The 19,099-nt window shown below is 41.5% G+C and overlaps 1 protein-coding gene across 1 annotated transcript in view; it reads right to left on the bottom strand.

Annotated features, from left to right (window-relative positions):
* LOC121449898 (vomeronasal type-2 receptor 26-like) overlaps nucleotides 1-15,490 on the bottom strand; it is a 32,257-nt gene extending 16,767 nt beyond the window's left edge. The window contains exons 1-3 of the mRNA XM_041654560.1: nucleotides 15,282-15,490; nucleotides 13,280-13,571; nucleotides 11,009-11,806 (exon numbers count right to left, since the gene is read on the bottom strand). Of these exons, the coding sequence (XP_041510494.1) occupies nucleotides 11,009-11,806; nucleotides 13,280-13,571; nucleotides 15,282-15,490 (1,299 nt within the window). The remainder of the gene's footprint in view (nucleotides 1-11,008; nucleotides 11,807-13,279; nucleotides 13,572-15,281) is intronic.
* Between the last annotated feature and the right edge of the window lie 3,609 nt (nucleotides 15,491-19,099).

Below are 19,099 nucleotides of genomic sequence, written 5' to 3' on the forward strand. Positions count from 1 at the left end.
AGAAGGAGGGAGAACATGAGCAAAGAAGTCGGGACCACGAGGGGTGCACCCACCCACTGAGACAGTAGAGCTGATCTATTGGGAGCTCACCAAGGCCAGTTGGACTGTGACTGAAAAAGCATGGGATAAAACCGGACTCTCTGAATATGGCGAACAATGAGGGCTGATGAGAATCCAAGGACAATGGCAGGGGGTTTTGATCCTACTTAATGTGCTGGCTTTGTGGGAGCCTAGCCAGTTTGGATGTTCACCTTCCAAGATATGGACGGAGTGGGGAGGACCTAGGACTTACCACAGGACAGGGAACCCTGACTGCTCTTTGGACTGGAGAGGGAGGGGGAGAGGAGTGGGGGGAGGGGGAGAGGGTATGAGGAGGGAGAGGGAAATGGGAGGCTGGGAGGAGGCGGAAACTTGGTTTTTTTTTCCTTTTCTCAATAAAAAAAAAGAAAGGGGAACATAACTACAGACACAGAAGAAATTCAGAGAATCATTAGATCTTATTACAAAAGCCTGTACCACAAAATTGGAAAATGTAAAAGAAATGAACATTTTTTTAGATAAGTACCACCTACTAAAATTAAATCAGGACTAGGTGAACAATTTAAATAGAACTGTAAGTTGCCAGGAATTAGAAACTGGCATCAAAAACCTCCCTACCAAAAAAGCCCAGGACCAGTAGGTTTCAATGGAGACTTCTACCAGAACTTCCAAGAAGACCTAATATCTATACTTCTTAATGTATTTCACAAAATAGAAACAGAAGAGTCATTGCCAAACTCCTTTTATGAAGCTACAGTCACCCTGATACCAAAACCACACAAAGACTAAAACAAGAAAGAGAATTACAGGCCAATCTCACTCACAAACATCGATTTGAGGCAGAAACTTTTTTTTCTTTTTCTCAATAAAAAAAAAATCTCAATAAAATACTGACAAACCGAATCCAAGAACACATTAGAAAAATTATCCATTATGGGGTGGGGTGGGTTGGGGGTAAGGGGAGATGGGGAGAGAAAAGTTAGAAGGGAAGGAGGTCATGCCTTGGGAAAGCAGGAGGATTGGGATAAAGGAAGGTTGGACAGGGGAGCACGGAACCACAATTCTTAGTTAATGGAACCACTTTAGGGTTGGCAAGAGACCTGACCCTAGAGGGGCTCCCAGGTGCCCAAGCTGAGGTCCCCAGTTAGTTCCTTGGGCAGTTGAGAATAGGGAACCTGAAATGACCCTATCCTTGAGCAATACTGACGAATATCTTGCATATCATCATAGAACCTTCATCTGGTGATGGATGGAGATAGAGACAGAGACCCACACTGGAGCACGGGACTGAGCTCCCAAAGTCCCAATGAGGAGCAGAAGGAGGGAGAACATGAGCAAAGAAGTCGGGACCACGAGGGATGCACCCACCCACTGAGACAGTGGAGCTGATCTATTGAGAGCTCACCAAGACCAGCTGGACTGTGACTGAAAAAGCATGGGATAAAACTGGACTCTCTGAACATGGCGAACTATGAGGGCTGATGAGACGCAAAGGACAATGGCACGGGGGTTTGATCCTACGTAATGTGATGGCTTTGTGGGAGCCCAGCCAGTTTGGATGTTCACCTTCCTAGATATGGACGGAGGTGGGAGGTCCTAGGTCTTACCACAGGGCAGAAAACCCTGACTGCTCTTTGGACTGGAGAGGGAGGGGGAAAGGAGTGGGGGGAGGGGGAGAAGGGTGGGAGGAGGGGGCGTAGGGGGTAAGAAAATAAATAAAGAAAAATAAAAAAAAAGAAAAGAAAAATTATCCATTATGATCAATTAGGCTTCATCCCAGCGATGAAGGGTGGTTCAACATACAAAAATCTCAATGTAATGCATCATATAAATAAGTTGAAGAAAAAAAACATATGATTATTTCATTAGATGCTGAAAAAGCATTTGAAAAAATTCAACAGCCCTTTATGATAAAGGTCTTGGAGAGATTTGGGATACAAGGGTCATACCTAAATATAATAAAAGCAATTACAGCAAGCCGACAGCTAACATCAAATTAAATGGAGAGAAAATCAAAGCCATTCCACTAAAATCAGGAACAAGACAAGGCTGTCCACTCTCTCCATATCTCTTCAATATAGTGCTTGGAGTTCTAGCAATAGCAATAAGACAACATAAGGAGATCAAGGGGATTTGAATTGGAAAGGAAGAAGTTAAACTTTTGTTATTTGCAAATGATATGATAGTATATATAAGCGACCCCAAAAACACTACCAAAGAACACCTACAGCTGATAAACACCTTTAGTAATGTGGCAGGATACAAGATCAACTCAAAAAAATCAGTTGTCCTCCTATACACAAAGAACAAAGAAGCAGAGCGGGAAATCAGAGAAGCATCACCTTTCATGACAGTTACAAATAGTATAAAATATCTTGGGGTAATTCTAACCAAGGAAGTGAAAGATCCTTTGACAAGAATTTTAAGACTTTAAAGAAATAAATTGAAGAGGATATGAGTAAATGGAAGACTCTCCCATGCTCTTGGATTGGGAGGATCAACATAGTAAAAATGGCAATTCTACCAAAAGCAATCTATAGATGCAATGCAATCCCCATCAAAATCGCAACAAAATTCTTCACATATCTTGAGAGAACAATAATCAATTTTATATGAAAAAAAAAGAAAACTCAGGAGAGCCAAAACGATCTTATACAATAAAAGTACTTCCAGAGGCATTACCATCCCTGACTTCAAACTCTATTACAGAACTACAGTAATGAAAACAGCTTGGTATTGGCATAAAAACAGAGATGTTGACCAATGGAATTGAATTGAAGACCCTGACATTAACCCACAAACCTATGAACACCTGATTTTCAACAAATTATACAATGGAAGAAAGAAAGTATCTTTAACAAATGGTGCTGGCATAACTGGATGTTAACCTGTAGAAGAACGAAAATAGATCCATATCTATCACCATGCACAAAATTCAAGTCCAAATGGATTAAAGACCTCAATATAAATCTGACCACACTGAACCTGATAGAGTAGAAAGTAGGAAATAGTCTTCAACAGATGGGCACAGGAAACCACTTCCATTAGCACAGACAATAAGAGCAACAATGAATAAATGGGACCTCCTGAACCTGAGAAGCTTCTGTAAAGCACAGGACACTGTCATTAAGACAAAGGGGCATCCTACTGACTGGGAGAAGATCTTCACCAACCCTGCATAAGACAAAGGTCTGATCTCCAAAATATATAAAGAACTCAAGAAACTAGACATTAAAATTCTGGATAACCAAATTAAAAAATGGGGCACTGAACTGAACAGAGAATTCTCAACAGAAGAAGTTCAAATTGACAAAATATACTTAAGGTCATGTTCAACTTTCTTAACAATCAGGGAAATGCAAATCAAAACAACTTTGAGTTTCCATCTTACACCTGTCAGAATGGCAAAAATCAAAAATATCAATAATAACCTATGCTGGAGAGGATGTGGAGTAAGGGGAACACTCATCCATTGCTGGTGGGAATGCAAACTTGTGCAACCACTTTGGAAATCAGTGCGGCGGTTTCTCAGGAAACTTTGAGTCAACCTACCTTAAGATCCAGCAATACCACTCTTGGGAATATACCCAAGAGATGCCCTATCATACTACAAAAGCATTTGTTCAACTATGTTCACAGCAGCATTATTTGTAATAGCTAGAACCTGGATACAACCTAGATGCCCCTCAATGGAAGAATGGATAAAGAAGGTGTGGCACATATACACATTAGAGTTCTACTCAGCAGTAAAAAACAATGACATCTTGAATTTTGCATGAAAATGGATGGAAACAGAAAACACTTTACTGAGTGAGATAATCCAGACACAAAAAGATGAATATGGTATATACTCACTCATTAGTGGATTATGGCCATAAACAAAAAGCATTGAGCCTATAGTTTGTGATCCTAAAGAAACTAAATAATAAGGTAACCCAAAGAAAAATATTTATTTATTCTCCTGGAAATTGGAAGTAGACAAGATCACCAGGCAAAAGTTGGGAGCATGGGGGTAGGGGTGGTGTGGAAAAGGGAAGAGGGGGATAAGGGAGAAGGGGAGGATTGGGGAAAGCTTAGAGAGTGGGATGGTTGAGATGGAGGAAGGGTGGATATGGGAGCAGGGAAGAAGATATCTTCATTAAGGGAGCCATTTTATGGTTGGCAAGAGACTTGGCTCTAGAGGGATTCATGGATATCCAAGGGGATGTTCCCAGCTAGGTCCTTGGGCAGCAGAGGAGAGGGTGTCTGAACTGGCCTTCTTTCATAGCCACGCTGATGACTATCTTGCATGTCACCATAGAACTTTCATCTGGCGATGGATGGAGATAGAGACCGAGACCCACATTGGAGCACTGGACTGAGCTCTCAAGGTCCAGATGAAGAGCAGAAGGAGGGAGAAGATGAGCAAGGAAGTCAGGACCGTGAGGGGTACATCCACCCATGGAGACGATGGGACTGATCTAATGGGACCTCACCAAGACCTACTGGATTGGGATGAAGGAGTATGTGATCAAACCAAACTCTCTGAATGTGGCTGACAATGGGGACTGACTGAGAAGCCAATGATTAATGGCACTGGGATTTGTCTCTACTGCATATACTGGCTTTTTGGGAGCCTAGTCTGTTTGGATGCACACATTCCTAGACCTGAATGGAACAGGGAAGGGCCTTGGACTTCCCACAGGGCAGGGTACCCGGCCTTTTCTTAGGTCTGGAGAAGGAGGAGGAGAAGTAGTGGGGGAAGTCGGAGGGAAATTAATGGATGGGAGGAGGTGGAAATTTTTCATAAAAAAAAATTTAAAAAAATGATAGATAGATAGATAGATAGATAGATAGATAGATAGATGATAGATAGATGAGAGAGAGAGAGAGAGAGAGAGAGAGAGAGAGAGAGAGAGATGGATGAGTTAGATGATGAATAGGTAGATGGATGGACAGACATATGGAAAGAAAAACAGACAGGGAGGTGGACAGAAAGATGGACAAAGACTCAGGGGAAAATGATCAACATATATTATACACATGTATGAAATTTTCAATATTTTTAAATAGAAAAATAATTAAGGGCTTTGGATATGGCTCATAAAAGCACTTGTCATAAAAGCCTGAGGATCAGACTTCAAAACACAGAACTCACCTAGAATTCAGGTGGATATGGCCACCATTCTCTAATTACATTCTCAGAAAGTAGAGACAGGAGATGCATGAAAAAGCTGACTACCAAGACTAGCCACATCAACAAGTTCTGAAATTGAGTGAGAAACCATGCCCCAAAAATTAAGATGGAAAAATGATTGAAAGGTGATTCCTCATCATCCTCAGATATTCCCACATGTATGTACAAGTGAGAGCACGACCCGCCCACATGGGCCTGTATGCCTACAAACATATGCCCATATACATGTACCATACACCAAAAAATGAAAAATAAATGGCATTTGATATCTGGTTGAAATTCTGATTTGCAGCACATCTATACTAAAAGTCATCCACTGTTTATCAAAGCTTAAATTTGGGGTATTAAAAACTCTATGACATGGGATGCCCTTCTGTATGCTGTGGATATGTATTGATTTTATTGGTTGATGAATAAAGTTACTTTGGCCTATGGCCAGGCAGAATATAGTCAGTCAGGAAACCCAAACTTAATACAGGAAGAAAGAAGGAAGAATCCAGACAGATGCTAGGAGCTGCCGGAGCAGCAAGATGTGAAGTAACAAACCACAAACTTATGGCAAAATATAAAATAATAGAAATGGGTTGATTTGGTTTCAATGGCCTGCCTGCAGCAAGGTACGCCTTTTGTCTGAGAGCTACCTGGCCAGTAAGAAGACCTGATCGTGGTACCAGAAGATCCATCAGTGGGGTGAGTGAGTTCCTGACCTGCAGCAGCAGCCCGGGAGATGGAGCACAGACATTCCTCAACCACCTATACTACCTGGTCTTCCTGCAGGGGCTATTCTACCCAGCTACTGCCTCTCTCTTCATACCCCACCCGCCTACTGCCTCCCTTCATACCCGACCCAGCTTGCATCCAAAAACCCCTCCCTTCTTCCTCCCTTCTTTGGGCCCATAACATCCCCCAGCTCAGACTGTTTGGGCGCTGGGACCCGGTAGTGAGTGCAACTGGGCAGGTGGGAGTCCCTTTGTTTCAATAGCCTGCCTGCAGCAAGGTACGCCTTTTGTCTGTGAGATCCCTGGCCAGCAAGAAGACCTGATCCTGTAAAAGAAGATCCATAGGAGAGCATTAGGAGGAGATGGGCAGGCGCCAATGCAAGAATTCCTCCAACAATCTGAAAAACAACATGAAATCACCAGAACCCAGTGAACATACAACAGGATTTGAACACCTTAATCAAGAAGAAGTAGAAAAAAATTGACTTTATAAAAGTTATAGAGGCCCTTAAACAGGAGATGAAATCTCCCTTAAAGAAATGGATGAGAAGAATAACAAAAAGTTTGAAGAATTGAGTAAATCCATAAATGATATCCTAGGAAACCAAGGAAAAACAATCAGATAATGGAAACAGTTCAAGACTTGAATACTGAAATGGAGGCAAGAAAGAAAACAAAAACTGAGGGCTGGCTGGATATGTAAAATCTAGGTAAAAGAATAGAGACTATAGAAACAAGCATAACCAATAGAATACAAGAGATAGAAGAAAGAATCACAGATTCTGAAGTACCATAGAGAAAACAAACGCACTGATCAAAGAAAACAGCAAATCCAACAAATTCTCATCACAAAACTTCAGGAAATCTGGGATACAATAAAAAGACCAAACCTAAGAATAATAAGGGTAGAAATAGGAGAAGTACAGCTGAATGGTCCAGAAAATATATTTAATAAAATTAAAGAAGAAAACTTTCCCAACCTAAAGAAAGATAAGACTTCTCCCGACTGATGCATGGGCCATGGGTCATTTTCACTGTTGCCTCTTTACACCCAGTAATGTGCCAATGTGTTTGTCTGTCCTGCCATTTGTGAGAGTTTGAGCTGTTTCTTATTTTAGCATTATGAACATTGTTGGGTACATCAATTATCGTCTCATGGCCAGCCTGCTTTGCATGCACCCCTGACCTCTCCAATGACGCCACAGACTGACCACGAAGCATATAATGGGATTACAACCACTCCATCAGCAATAAAAAGCATTCACCTGATGGCTACCAATTTTTGGTATCAATGAACCGATCTCGGAAGCAGAACTTTTGAGACTATGTTTAAGGATAAACGCAGCTGTGAACTTTCTACATTGCATTTTGAAAATTTTATTTCTGTATTTTAAAAAAAAAGAAATAATATTAAGAGCTGAAAGAGAAAAAGGTCAAGTAACTTATAAAGGTAAACCTATCAGACTTACACCTGACTTCTCTATAAAAACCATGAAAGCCAGAAGGTCCTGGATAGATGTACTGCAGAAACTAAGAGACCATGGATGCAAGCCCAGACTACTATACCCAGCCAACCTTTTGTTTACTATAAATGGAGAAAACAAAATTTTCCAGGATAAAAACAAATTTAAACAATACGTAGCCATAAATGCAGCCTTACAGAAAGTAATAGAAGGAAAATCACACCCAAGGAGTCCAACAATACCCACAATAACTCAGACATCTAGTGACCCTTCACCAGCACAACACGAAGAAGAGAAACACACAAACTCTACCACCAAAAAAAAATGACCAGAGTTAACAACCACTGGTCTTTATTATCACTTAATATCAATGGACTCAACTCACCTATAAAGAGGCACAGGCTAAGAGATTGGTTACGAAAACAGGATCCAACATTCTGCTGTTTACAAGAAAAACACCTCAAACTGAAAGACAGAGATCTACTCAGAGTAAAGGGTTGAGAAAAGGTTTATCAAGCAAATGGACCTAAGAAACAAGCGGGTGTGGCCATACTAATTTCTAACAAAGTTGACTTCAAACTAAAATCAATCAGAAGAGATGGAGAGGGACATTTTATACTCATAACAGGAACAATTCATTAGGATGAAGTCTCAATCCTGAATATCTATGCCCCTAATATAAAGGCACCCACTTATGTAAAAGAAACATTACTAGAACTCAAGGCAGTCATCAAACCACACAAAATAATAGTAGGAAACTTCAACACTCCTCTCTCACCAATGGACAGGTCAATCATACAGAAACCTAACAGAGAAATAAGAGAATTAATGGAGGTAATGAATCAAATGGACTTAACAGACATCTATAGAACATTCCACCAAAATAGGAACAAAAATATACCTTCTTCTCTGCAACTCATGGAACCTTCTCAAAAATTGATCAACTACTCAGTAACAAAAAAAAAACTTCCACAGTTAAAAAAAATATTAGTAACCACCTGTGTCTTATCAGATCACAATGGATTAAAGTTAGAATTCAACAACAATGCTACCCCCAGAAAGCCTACAAACTCATGGAAACTGAACAGTCAACTGATGAACCACTCTTGGGTGGTTCAGTATTGAAAAAAAGTATTGGCAGTACAGCTTGATATTGGCATAAAAACAGGGAATTCGACCAATGGAATTGAATAGAAGACCCAGATTTTAACCCACAAACCTATGAACACCTGATTTTCAATAAAGGAGCTAAAAGTATACAATGGAAAAAAAAGAGCATCTTCAACAAATGGTGCTGGCATTACTGGATGTCAACCTGTAGAAGAATAAAAGTACATCCATATCTATCATCACGCACAAAACTCAAGTCCATAGGAGTAAAGACCTGAATATCAATCTGAACACACTTAACCTCATAGAAGAGAAAGTAGGAAGTACTCTACAACATATGGGCACAGGAGATCACTTCCTACGTATAACCCCAGCAGCACAGACATTAGGGCAACATTGAATAAATGGGACCTCCTAAAACTGAGCTTCTGTAAAGCAAAGGACACTGTCACTAAGACAAAAAGGCAACCTACTGACTGGGAGAAGGTCTTCACTAACCCCGCAAGAGACAAAGGTCTGATCTCCAAAATATATAAAGAACTTAAGACTACACTTTAAAATGCTAATTTAATGCAATTAAAAATGGGGCACTGAACTGAACAGAGAATTCTCAACAGAAAAAGTTCAAATGGACAAAAGCACTTAAGGTCATGCTCAACCTCCTTAGCGATCAGGGAAATACAAATCAAAACAACTTTGAGATACCATCTTACACCAGTCAGAATGGCTAAAATCAAAAACACCAATGATAGCCTTTGCTGGAGAGATTGTGGAGTAAGGGGCACACTCATCCATTGCTGGTGGGAATGCAAACTTGTGCAACCACTTTGGAAATCAGTGTGCCAGTTTCTCAGAAAATTCGGGATCAACCTACCCCAGTACCCAGCAATACCACTCTTGGGAATATACCCAAGAGATTCCCTATCATATGACAAAAGCATTTGTTCAACTATGTTCATAGCAGCATTATTTGTAATAGCCAGAACCTGGAAACAACCTAGATGCCCTTCAATGGAAGAATGGATGAAGAAAGTGTGGTATATATACATATTAGAGTACTACTCAGTGGTAAAAAACAATGACATCTTGAATTTTGCATGAAAATGGATGGAGGTAACCCAGACCCAAAAAGATGAACATAAGATGTACTCACTCATAATTGGTTTCTAGCCATAAATAAAGGACATTGAACCTATAATTCATGATCTGAGAGAAGATGAATAAGAAGGTGAACCCAAAGGAAAACATATAGTTATCCTTCTGGATATTGGAAGTAGACAAGATTGCCGGGCAAAAATTGGGAACTTGGGGGTGGGGTGGAATGGGGGTAAGGTGAGATGGGGAGAGAAAAGTGAGAAGGGGAGGATGGGGAGAACTTGGCGGAATGGGATGGTTGGGAACGGAAGGGTGGATATGGGAGCAGGGAAGTATATATCTTAATTAAGGGAGCCATTTTAGGGTTGGCAAGAGACTTGACTCTAGAGGGGTTCCCAGGTGTCCAGGGAGATGTCCCCAGCTAGTTCCTTGGGCAGCTGAGGAGAGGGAACCTGAAATGGCCCTATCCTATAGCCATACTGATGAATATCTTGCATATCACCATAGAACCTTCATCTGGCGATGGATGGAGATAGAGACAGAGACCCACATTGTAGCACTGGACTGAACTCCCAAGGTCCAAATGAGGAGCAGAAGGAGGGAAAACATGAGCAAGGAAGTCAGTACTGCAAGGGATACACCCACCCACTGAGACAGTGGGACTGATCTAATGGGAGCTCACCAAGTCCTGCTGTTCTGGGACTGAAAAAGCATGGGATAAAACCGGATTCTCTGAACATGGCGGACAATGAGGGCTGCTGAGAATCCAAGGACAATGGCACTGGGTTTGATCCTACTGCATGTACTGGCTTTGTGAGAGGCTAGCCTGTTTGGAGGCTCACGTTCCTAGACCTGGATGGAGAGGGGAGGACCTTGGACTTCCTACAGGGCAGGGAACCCTGACTGCTCTTCGGACTGGAGAGGGAGGGGGAGAGGAGTAGGGGGAGGGGGAGAGAAATGGGAGGCGGGAAGGAGGCAGAAATTTTTTCAATAAAAAAAATAAATAAAATCATAAAAAAGAAGTGGGTTAATTTAAAAGTAAGAGCTACTAAATAATAAGATTAAGAAAATAGATCCAAATTTATAATTAATATAAGACTCTGAGTGTTTATTCAGGAACTGGTGGAAAGAAAAAAAACTCCACTTACATGTTTACTGTTATGTGAAATACTAATTTTACTTGGCATCCTGATGGTGCTACATCAGGCAACCCACAGGAACTTGACTCTTCTGAGATCCCACACAATGCACGGATTCCTTGGCGACTATTCCTTCTAAGATGCCTCTTATTGGTAAGCATGTGACATCCTTGCTGAAGCATATAGTCAGCTTTTCTACAGCCTAGTCAGTACCAATGTCCTCTTCCCCCAACATCCCAGAGCCACCCACTGCACATGTCCTCTCACCTGCCAGGGCTGGAAGTCCTGGGAATCTGTACTTTTCCCATCCTGCTGTCCACTGGTTATCACGTCTTGCAAGGCATGGGCAATGCTGTAGACAGCTGTGTAAGCTGCATCAATTTTACTCACTTCTGGGAAAGGATACTGCTGGTTTATCAGACTCTCATTCCCTGAGCACAGCTGGACACCCTCTGTCACTGGGCTGCTCTGGTGGGGCCATGTGCAATCAAAGGTAAACTCCCAGAACTTCTTTATAAACATATCTTCTGGAGTCTGGCTGGGGCGTAGGTTAGCAAGGAACTCTGGGAAGCCAGTAGCCCTGCTGCTGTGATACAGAAGGCCAAATGTGCCAAACAATACCTGGGAAATGCCTGGAATAGACAGGGCAAGTGCCATGTGCAGGGTGCCCTTGCTGACCCAGACCTGGCCTGAAACAGGAACACCCAGTAACCTATATAGAATAAGCTGGAAATTTGAATTGCTTAGAAAAACCAGAACAACCCTGGCTGTGCATTTCTGCATCTTCTGGACAATCTCTCCAATCCTCCCCATGGACTCATGGGAAGGGACATGGAGGGTGAACTCAATGCACACACCAAATGAGCTCAGTTCCTGACTGGCCAAAGAGCTGGCCTGCTGCCCAAAGTCATCATCATGGGCCAGAATGATCACCCAGGACCACTGAAAGTGAATGATCAGCTGGGTCACTGCACGGCAAGATGTGAGGTCACTAGTCAAGGTTCGAAGGAAAGATGGGAACTGGATCTTGTCACTGAGGCTGGGTAATGAGGATGAATAACTGACCTGTCAAGGAAGAACCAGGCAATAGAAGAGTGTATGAGATTTGGGCTTATGCATAAGGCTGATGATCTGGTTTGAAGGTGGGAAGGAGGCTGGAGACATGGCTCAGTGGTTAAGAACCCTTGTTCTTCTGGTAGAAGACTCAAGTTCAAGATCTAGCACACACACCAGGTGGCTCACATCTGCCTGTCACTCCAAGTCAAGGAAATCTGATACCCTCTTTTAGCTTCCTCTTACACCTGCGGCATAGACTCACATAAGAAACAAAACACATAAACGTATATTAAACTCTCTGGTTTGCATACAGCTGTGATGCTGTCCTTTTTCATTTTCGTGTGTGTGTGTGTGTGTGTGTTGTCTGACAGTACATGTGTGGAGGTCAGGAGACAAATTGTGGGGACTAGTTCTCTTCCACCACATGGGTTCCAGAGGTTCAAACTCAAGTCATCGAGCTTGGTTAGCGTCTTCACCCCACAAACCTTCTTTCTGTCCCTGGTAGGGACCAATGGGTTCCCAGTAGAACCACCAGGCAAGAACAACGATTAGCTCTTATCACACCACCACTGCAAGACTTTCCTGTTTGCTGAGTTTACTTCCCAGAACCAACATAGAAGAAAATAACTGACTCCCATAAGGTGTCTTTTAACTAACATGCAGATGAGTACAATGGCACTGGTGTTGAGTATACACACAAACACACACACGCATAATAATAATAATAAATGATGTAGAGATAGTCCAGTGGTTAAGAGTACTTACTACTATTTCAGAGAACTGAGATTCAATTCCCAGCACCCATATGGCAGTTAAAGAAATCTGTAACTCAGTCTAGAGAATTCAATGTCCTCTGATTTTCATAGGCATCAGGCAAACATGTAATACATGTGTGCATATAAATAAATATATAGATGCATATATACACATATAAATGTTTGCATATATGGATACATGTATATGTACATGTGTATATATACATGAAGGAAAAATACTCATACACATAAAATAAAAATAGATAAATCTTTAAAAATATTTCTTAAATAAAAAGAAATGTTCTCGGGCTGGAGAGATGGCTCAGAGGTTAAGAGCATTGTCTGCTCTTCCAAAGGTCCTGAGTTCAATTCCCGGCAACCACATGGTGGCTCACAACCATCTGTAATGGGGTCTGGTGCCCTCTTCTGGCCTGCAGGCATACGCACAGACAGAATATTGTATACATAATAAATAAATAAATAAATAAATAAATAAATAAATAAAAAGAAATGTTCTCAGTTTCCTGGTCAATGAGAGGGATGCCAGTTCTCTCTAAACTATCTTTATCTGTATATGGAGGGGAACCATGTTGGACATGGAGAATACTTGCAGGGAGCCTGGCTCCACAGCAGAGCTGCTCATGCCTGTGGCCATCACCATCTGTTTCTCTATCATCATTAAGGGACTGCACTACATTCATGAAGGAAGAAGGCTTGAGTAACTCACCTGGGGAAACTTGTACAGCCCCAGAAGTCTGGCCATGGAGACAGACAGGGATGACCGTGTGTCCCCAACCAGAGCAGCCTGAGGAGAGCCATGCTGGCAGGTATAGTTGGGGATGGGCTCCTCCTGCCTCGAGAGAAAGCTCATTGTCTGGTAGAGGGCTCCATGCACTGAGTCCCCAGAGTTTCGAATGGAGAAGCCCAGAGTCAAATTGGGCAACAAGTGAGCACTCCTATTGATCTCCTCAATAGCAAAGACAAAACTCTGGGCCACGCGGTAGCCCCACTTGGAAATGCTGAGGGAAAGAGAAGCCCAAATTAATCACACATTATGGGATATATAGAATAAGAATAAACACAGGGACTCAAGAGATACAAGTAGAATAACATCTCCACAGGTATTTCTACATAGATGTGCACAAAAACACAGTTCAGAATACTCAGAGGGGAGCCAGAGGGAATGTGGAGCCAGTAATCAGAGGGGACAGTTTCAGAAGACAGAATGGATAACTGAAGATCTATTGAATTAGCTGGGTGTGGTGGCACACTTGTTTAATCCCAGCACTCTGGAGGTAGAGCAGATGGATCTTTGTGAAGTGGAGACCAGCATGTATGACAGAGACACATCCAGGTACCAGGAAACTACATATATAGAGACCCTGTCTTATGCAAACAAACAAAAAATTATTGCACAGTACATTTGGTTAGAATTAACAGTAATTAACATCTATTTCAGAATTGCTCATAGTAAGAGCCAGAAGACAGAGAGAAGAGATGTGAAATGCTGTCTTTGGTAGATAATTTGGGCATAGCAGACATGTGAGTCCCTATTGCATCATCAAAAGAAAGGCCAGGCTGGGGAGGCTGGTCATAGGAAGACGTGCACCACTGTTGCCTTCACACAGGTTAACTCGGGAGACAAGGGTGCTCTGGCCAAGCTGGTAGAAGCTATTAGGACCAATTACAACGACAGATATGATGAGATCTGCCGCCACTGGGGAGGCAATGTCCTGGGTCCAAATCTGTGGCTTGAATTAGCAAGCTGGAAAAGGCAAAGGCCAAAGAACTCGCCACTACACAGGGTTAAATGTACTGCTGAGTTTTCTGTATGTAAATATAATTATAAACCTTTAAAAATGCAAATGATGTCAAATATGAAAACACAGTAATAAAAAAATCTCATCCATTTGTAATTGAATAAAAAATGATGGATGTTAATTTAAAAACCACTCTTAAATGGTTTTTGATACGAGACTCATCGTGTTCCCCAATCTTGCCTGGAACTAATAATACTCCTGCCTCAGCTTTCTGAGTGATAAGAGTACAGCCATGTACCCTATGCTCAATTAAAAGTAATAAAGCTAAATACAAATGTTTAAAAAGGCTTGTTTTGGAAACTACAGTATATTGCAAACGCTGGAATGATTATATCCAAAAGTGGAACTGTTCATATGGCTAACATCATGAGCTGGATCTCCAGGACCTCATGGACTGAATGTGGTGGTGCAGCCCATCATCTCATCACTGGGAATGGGGAGGCAGGAGATCAGAAATTCAAGGTCATCTATGACTACCTAGTGAATTCGAGACTTCATGATGCTTAGAAAAAATAACAAACAAAAGGAATACAGCACAAAGGAATCACAGAGGCTGATAAATGATGAAAATCTATTATTTACACATTAATCCATTCAGCAAACACACCTACACAGACACTATTTTAAGAACCAAGGATATACAGAAGAATCAAGAAGCCCTACCTGGCCTGTGGAGGGCAGACATTACACCCAGTACAAGAGCACCCATACTTCAGGACAAACAAGACAGACAGACAGACAGACAGAGGTGATGTAAAAGGACAGCAACAGAGCTACTGCATGGATACACAGAGAAACGTGGTGGCCATCTATCTGGGACTCTGAGAATCAACCCCTATCCAAGGCTCACACAACCTTCTAAAGCTTCTTCTGGGTTTCAGAGACTCCCATTCCACATCCAACACTTACTCTGAAGCCAGCAGTCCAGATGGTGGAACAGTGAAGTCAGACAGGGTTCCAATAGAGAGATCAAAGATGGAGAAGCTGCCTCCCACAATTACATCCCCAGGACGGTCAAAGTGAGGCCTCTGCCTTGGCAACAGCCAGGCTCTTGGTAAGGAAAAAGCAGACACAAAGACACAACCAAAGACAACAGGAAAGAGAGTACACAGCCACATGCCTGCTGGGCACCAGGCAATCAGTGACAGGACAGCCTCATATGGAGCAGTAGCTTACAGTGAAGGGGGCTTATATCTGGGAGGATGCTCTCGATCGAGGACCTGAGGCTAAGATCACACTGGGAATTCTAGGTTTACGGACTGTGAGGAGAATATTGGTCACAACATGGTGGAGGTGGGTGACCACTAAATCCCAGAGTCATTAAAAGTTTTATTCCCTTCTCCTTAGTCTTCTTAGACTCTTTGCATCCAAGGTCACAGTTCTGGGCATCATTTGCAGACTACAGGAAAGGCAGCAATGGGTCTGATTGTCTCCTGAGGGACTTGCAAGCCCAGGAGCAGCTGTGCTCAGGACAATGTTTGGTAGAGAAACCCCAGGTGAGTACAAGAAGTAAACAGCCCAGTAGCTGAAGTGAAATATTTAACACACTGTTCACACTCTACAGCCCCTGCATAGACCCTCCATATGTCTCCACTGTGTTGATCCATGTTCATGGTGGTGGTCTTTGCTGTTCCTTAAAAAATTTTCAGAAAAGTTTATCTAGCACAATTTGGAAATACACACAACCAAACAGCAGAAAACAATATCCATGTCTTTGTAGAGCCATTACTCATCTTCCCAAGGTACTGAGCCTTTTTGTCTATGATTGAAAAACAAATTCCAAGGTTGCCAAGGTTGTTTTCAGGTAAATTTACTTGATACACAAGCCTGATGGCCTGTGTGTGATCCCAAAAATCATCATAAAATTAGAAGGAGACCCCATACCATCGATTAAAACCTACAAGCTATAAGTCCCACTCTACCCTCAAACTCTTCTATCCCCAGTGACCTCAGAGGAACTATTAAACATAGATTCCAACTACAGAGCAAAAACGAAGAGAGGAATGCTGAAAAATAAAGCATGACTGCACAGAGTGGACCAAGAGAGCGAATTGAGAGAGCAGACAAAGAGAATGAGCCAAGGGAGACCAGAGCTGCTCACTGAGACACAGACAGTGACAGTACAGAGTGGATCCAGAACAGTTCCCAAAGACACAGACACTGCAAGGATAGGACTAAGAGGCAAAAACACTGCCAGCACCAAGTAGTGAAAGAGATGGGTAGATGTCAATAGAAAGCAACATGGTAACACCAGAACCCAATTTCACACAACAGGAAGACTTCATCATCCTAACCCAGAAGAAGGAAAACAAAATTATTTGAAATGTAACTTTATGGGAATAATGGAGACCATTAAAGAGGAAATGAAAATTTCCCTCAAAGAAAGGGAGGAAAAAACAAACAAAAAAGTTGGAAGAAATCAATAAATCTCTTAAAGAAACCCAAGCTGTACTAGAAATCGCATCGAAGAGGTGAGTGTGTACCTGACTGGCCAGCAGATGCCCCAAAAAGGGAGCACAGATGCCCCTCAACCCCCTAAACTTTCTGGTCATTCAGCAGGGGCTTCTTTCCCCAGCTACTGCCTCCCTCTTCCTATCACATCCCAGCTTGCTCCCAGGTACCCCTTTTCTTCTACGGGGTCATAAGATCCCCCAACTCAGCCTGTTTTGGGGCTGAGGCTCTTGGGACAAAGTGGTGAGTGCAACCAGGCAGGAGGTCCTTTCGAGGTCCCTGGCCAGCAAGTGGCCCAGATCCTGTACCAGAAGATCCTTTGGAGAGCATTTGAAGGAAGAGATGGGTAGGCGCCAGTGCAAGAATTCCTCAACAATCTGAAAAAAAAACAATATGATAACACCAGAACCCAGAGAACATACAACAGGAAGACTTGAACACCCTAATCCTGAAGAAGTAGAAAAAATAGACATTATGAAAGTGATAGAGTCCCTTAAGGATGTGAAAAACTTCCTTAAAGAAGTGGATCAGAAGAATAACAAAAAGTTTGAAGAATTGAGTAAATGCCTAAAAGATACCTAGGAAACCAAGAAAAAACAATCAAACAGATAATGGAAACAGTTCAAGACTTGAAAACTGAAATGGGGGTAATGAAGAAAACACAAACTGAGAGATGGCTGGATATGGAAAATCTAGGTAAACAAACAGGGACTACAGAGACAAGCATCACCAAAAGAATTCAAGATATAGATGCTGAAGACACTATAGAGAAAATAAATGCACTGATCAAAGAAAACAGCAAATCCAACAAATTCTCATCACAAAACATCTAGGAAATCAGGGACACCATAAAAAGACCAAACCTAAGAATGATAGGGGTAGAAGAAGGATAAGAATTACAGCTCAAAGGCCCAGAAAATATATTCAACAAAATCATAGAAAAAACTTTCCCAACCTAAAGAGGGATATTTCTATGAAGGTACAAGAAGCATACAGAACACCAAATAGACTGGATCAAAAAAAAATATCCCCTCACCATACAATATTCAAAACACAAAGCATACAGAATAAAGAAAGAATTTTAAGAGCTGAAAGGAAAAAGGTCAAGTAACTTATAAAGGGAAACCTATCAGACTTACACCTGACTTCTCTATGGAAACCATGAAAGCCAGAAGGTCTTGGATAGATGTGCTTCAGAAAATAAGAGACTATGGATGCAAGCCCAGACTACTATACCCAGGTAAGCTTTTTTCACCATATATGGAGAAATCAAAATATTCCAGGAAAAAAACAAATTTAAACAATACGTAGCCACAACTCCAACCTTACAGAAAGTAATAGGAGGAAAATCGCAACCCAAGGAATCCAACAATGCCCACAATAACTCAGACATATAACAACCCTTTACCAGCACAACTCAAAGAACGGAAACACACAAACTCTACTACCAAAATAAATAAATAAATAACCAGCTTTAACAATAATTGGTCATTAATATCACTTAATATCAATAGACTCAATTCACCTATAAAAAAGCACAGGCTAAGAGATTGGATGTGCAATCAGGATCCAACATTCTGCTGTTTACAAGAAACACACCTCAACCACAAAAACAGACATCTACTCAGAGTAAAGGGTTGGAAAAAGGTTTTTCAATCAAATGAACCTAAGAAACAAGCAGGTGTGGCTATACTAATATCTAACAAAATTGACTTCAAACTAAAATCAATCGGAAGAGATGGAGAAGGACACGTTATACTCATAACAAGAACAATTCATCAGGATGAAGACTCAATCCTGAATATCTATGCCTCTAATATAAAAGCACCCACATATGTAAAGGAAACATTACTAGAACTCAAAGTACACGTCAAACCCCACACACTAATAGTAGGAGACTTCAACACTGCTCTCTGATCAATACACAAGGCAATCAGACAGAAACCTAACAGAGAAATAAGAGAATTAATGGAAGTAAAGAATCAAATGGACTTAATAGACATCTATAGAACATTCCACCCAAATAGGAAAGAATATACTTTCTCAGCATCTCATGGAACCTTCTCGAAAACTGACCACATACTCAGTAACAAAGCAAACTTCCAGTTACAAAAAAATATTAGTAACCACCTGTGTCTTTTCAGATCACCATGAAATAAAGTTAGAATTTAACAACAATGCTACCCCCAGAAAGCCTACAAATTCATGGAAACTGAACAGTCAACTACTGAACCATACCAGGAGTAAAGAAGAAATAAAGAAAGAAATTAAAGTCT

Source organism: Microtus oregoni, unplaced genomic scaffold (assembly GCF_018167655.1).
Source record: "Microtus oregoni isolate MIOR12 unplaced genomic scaffold, Mior012 000006F_ref0000085, whole genome shotgun sequence".
NCBI classification, from domain to species: Eukaryota; Metazoa; Chordata; class Mammalia; order Rodentia; family Cricetidae; genus Microtus; species Microtus oregoni.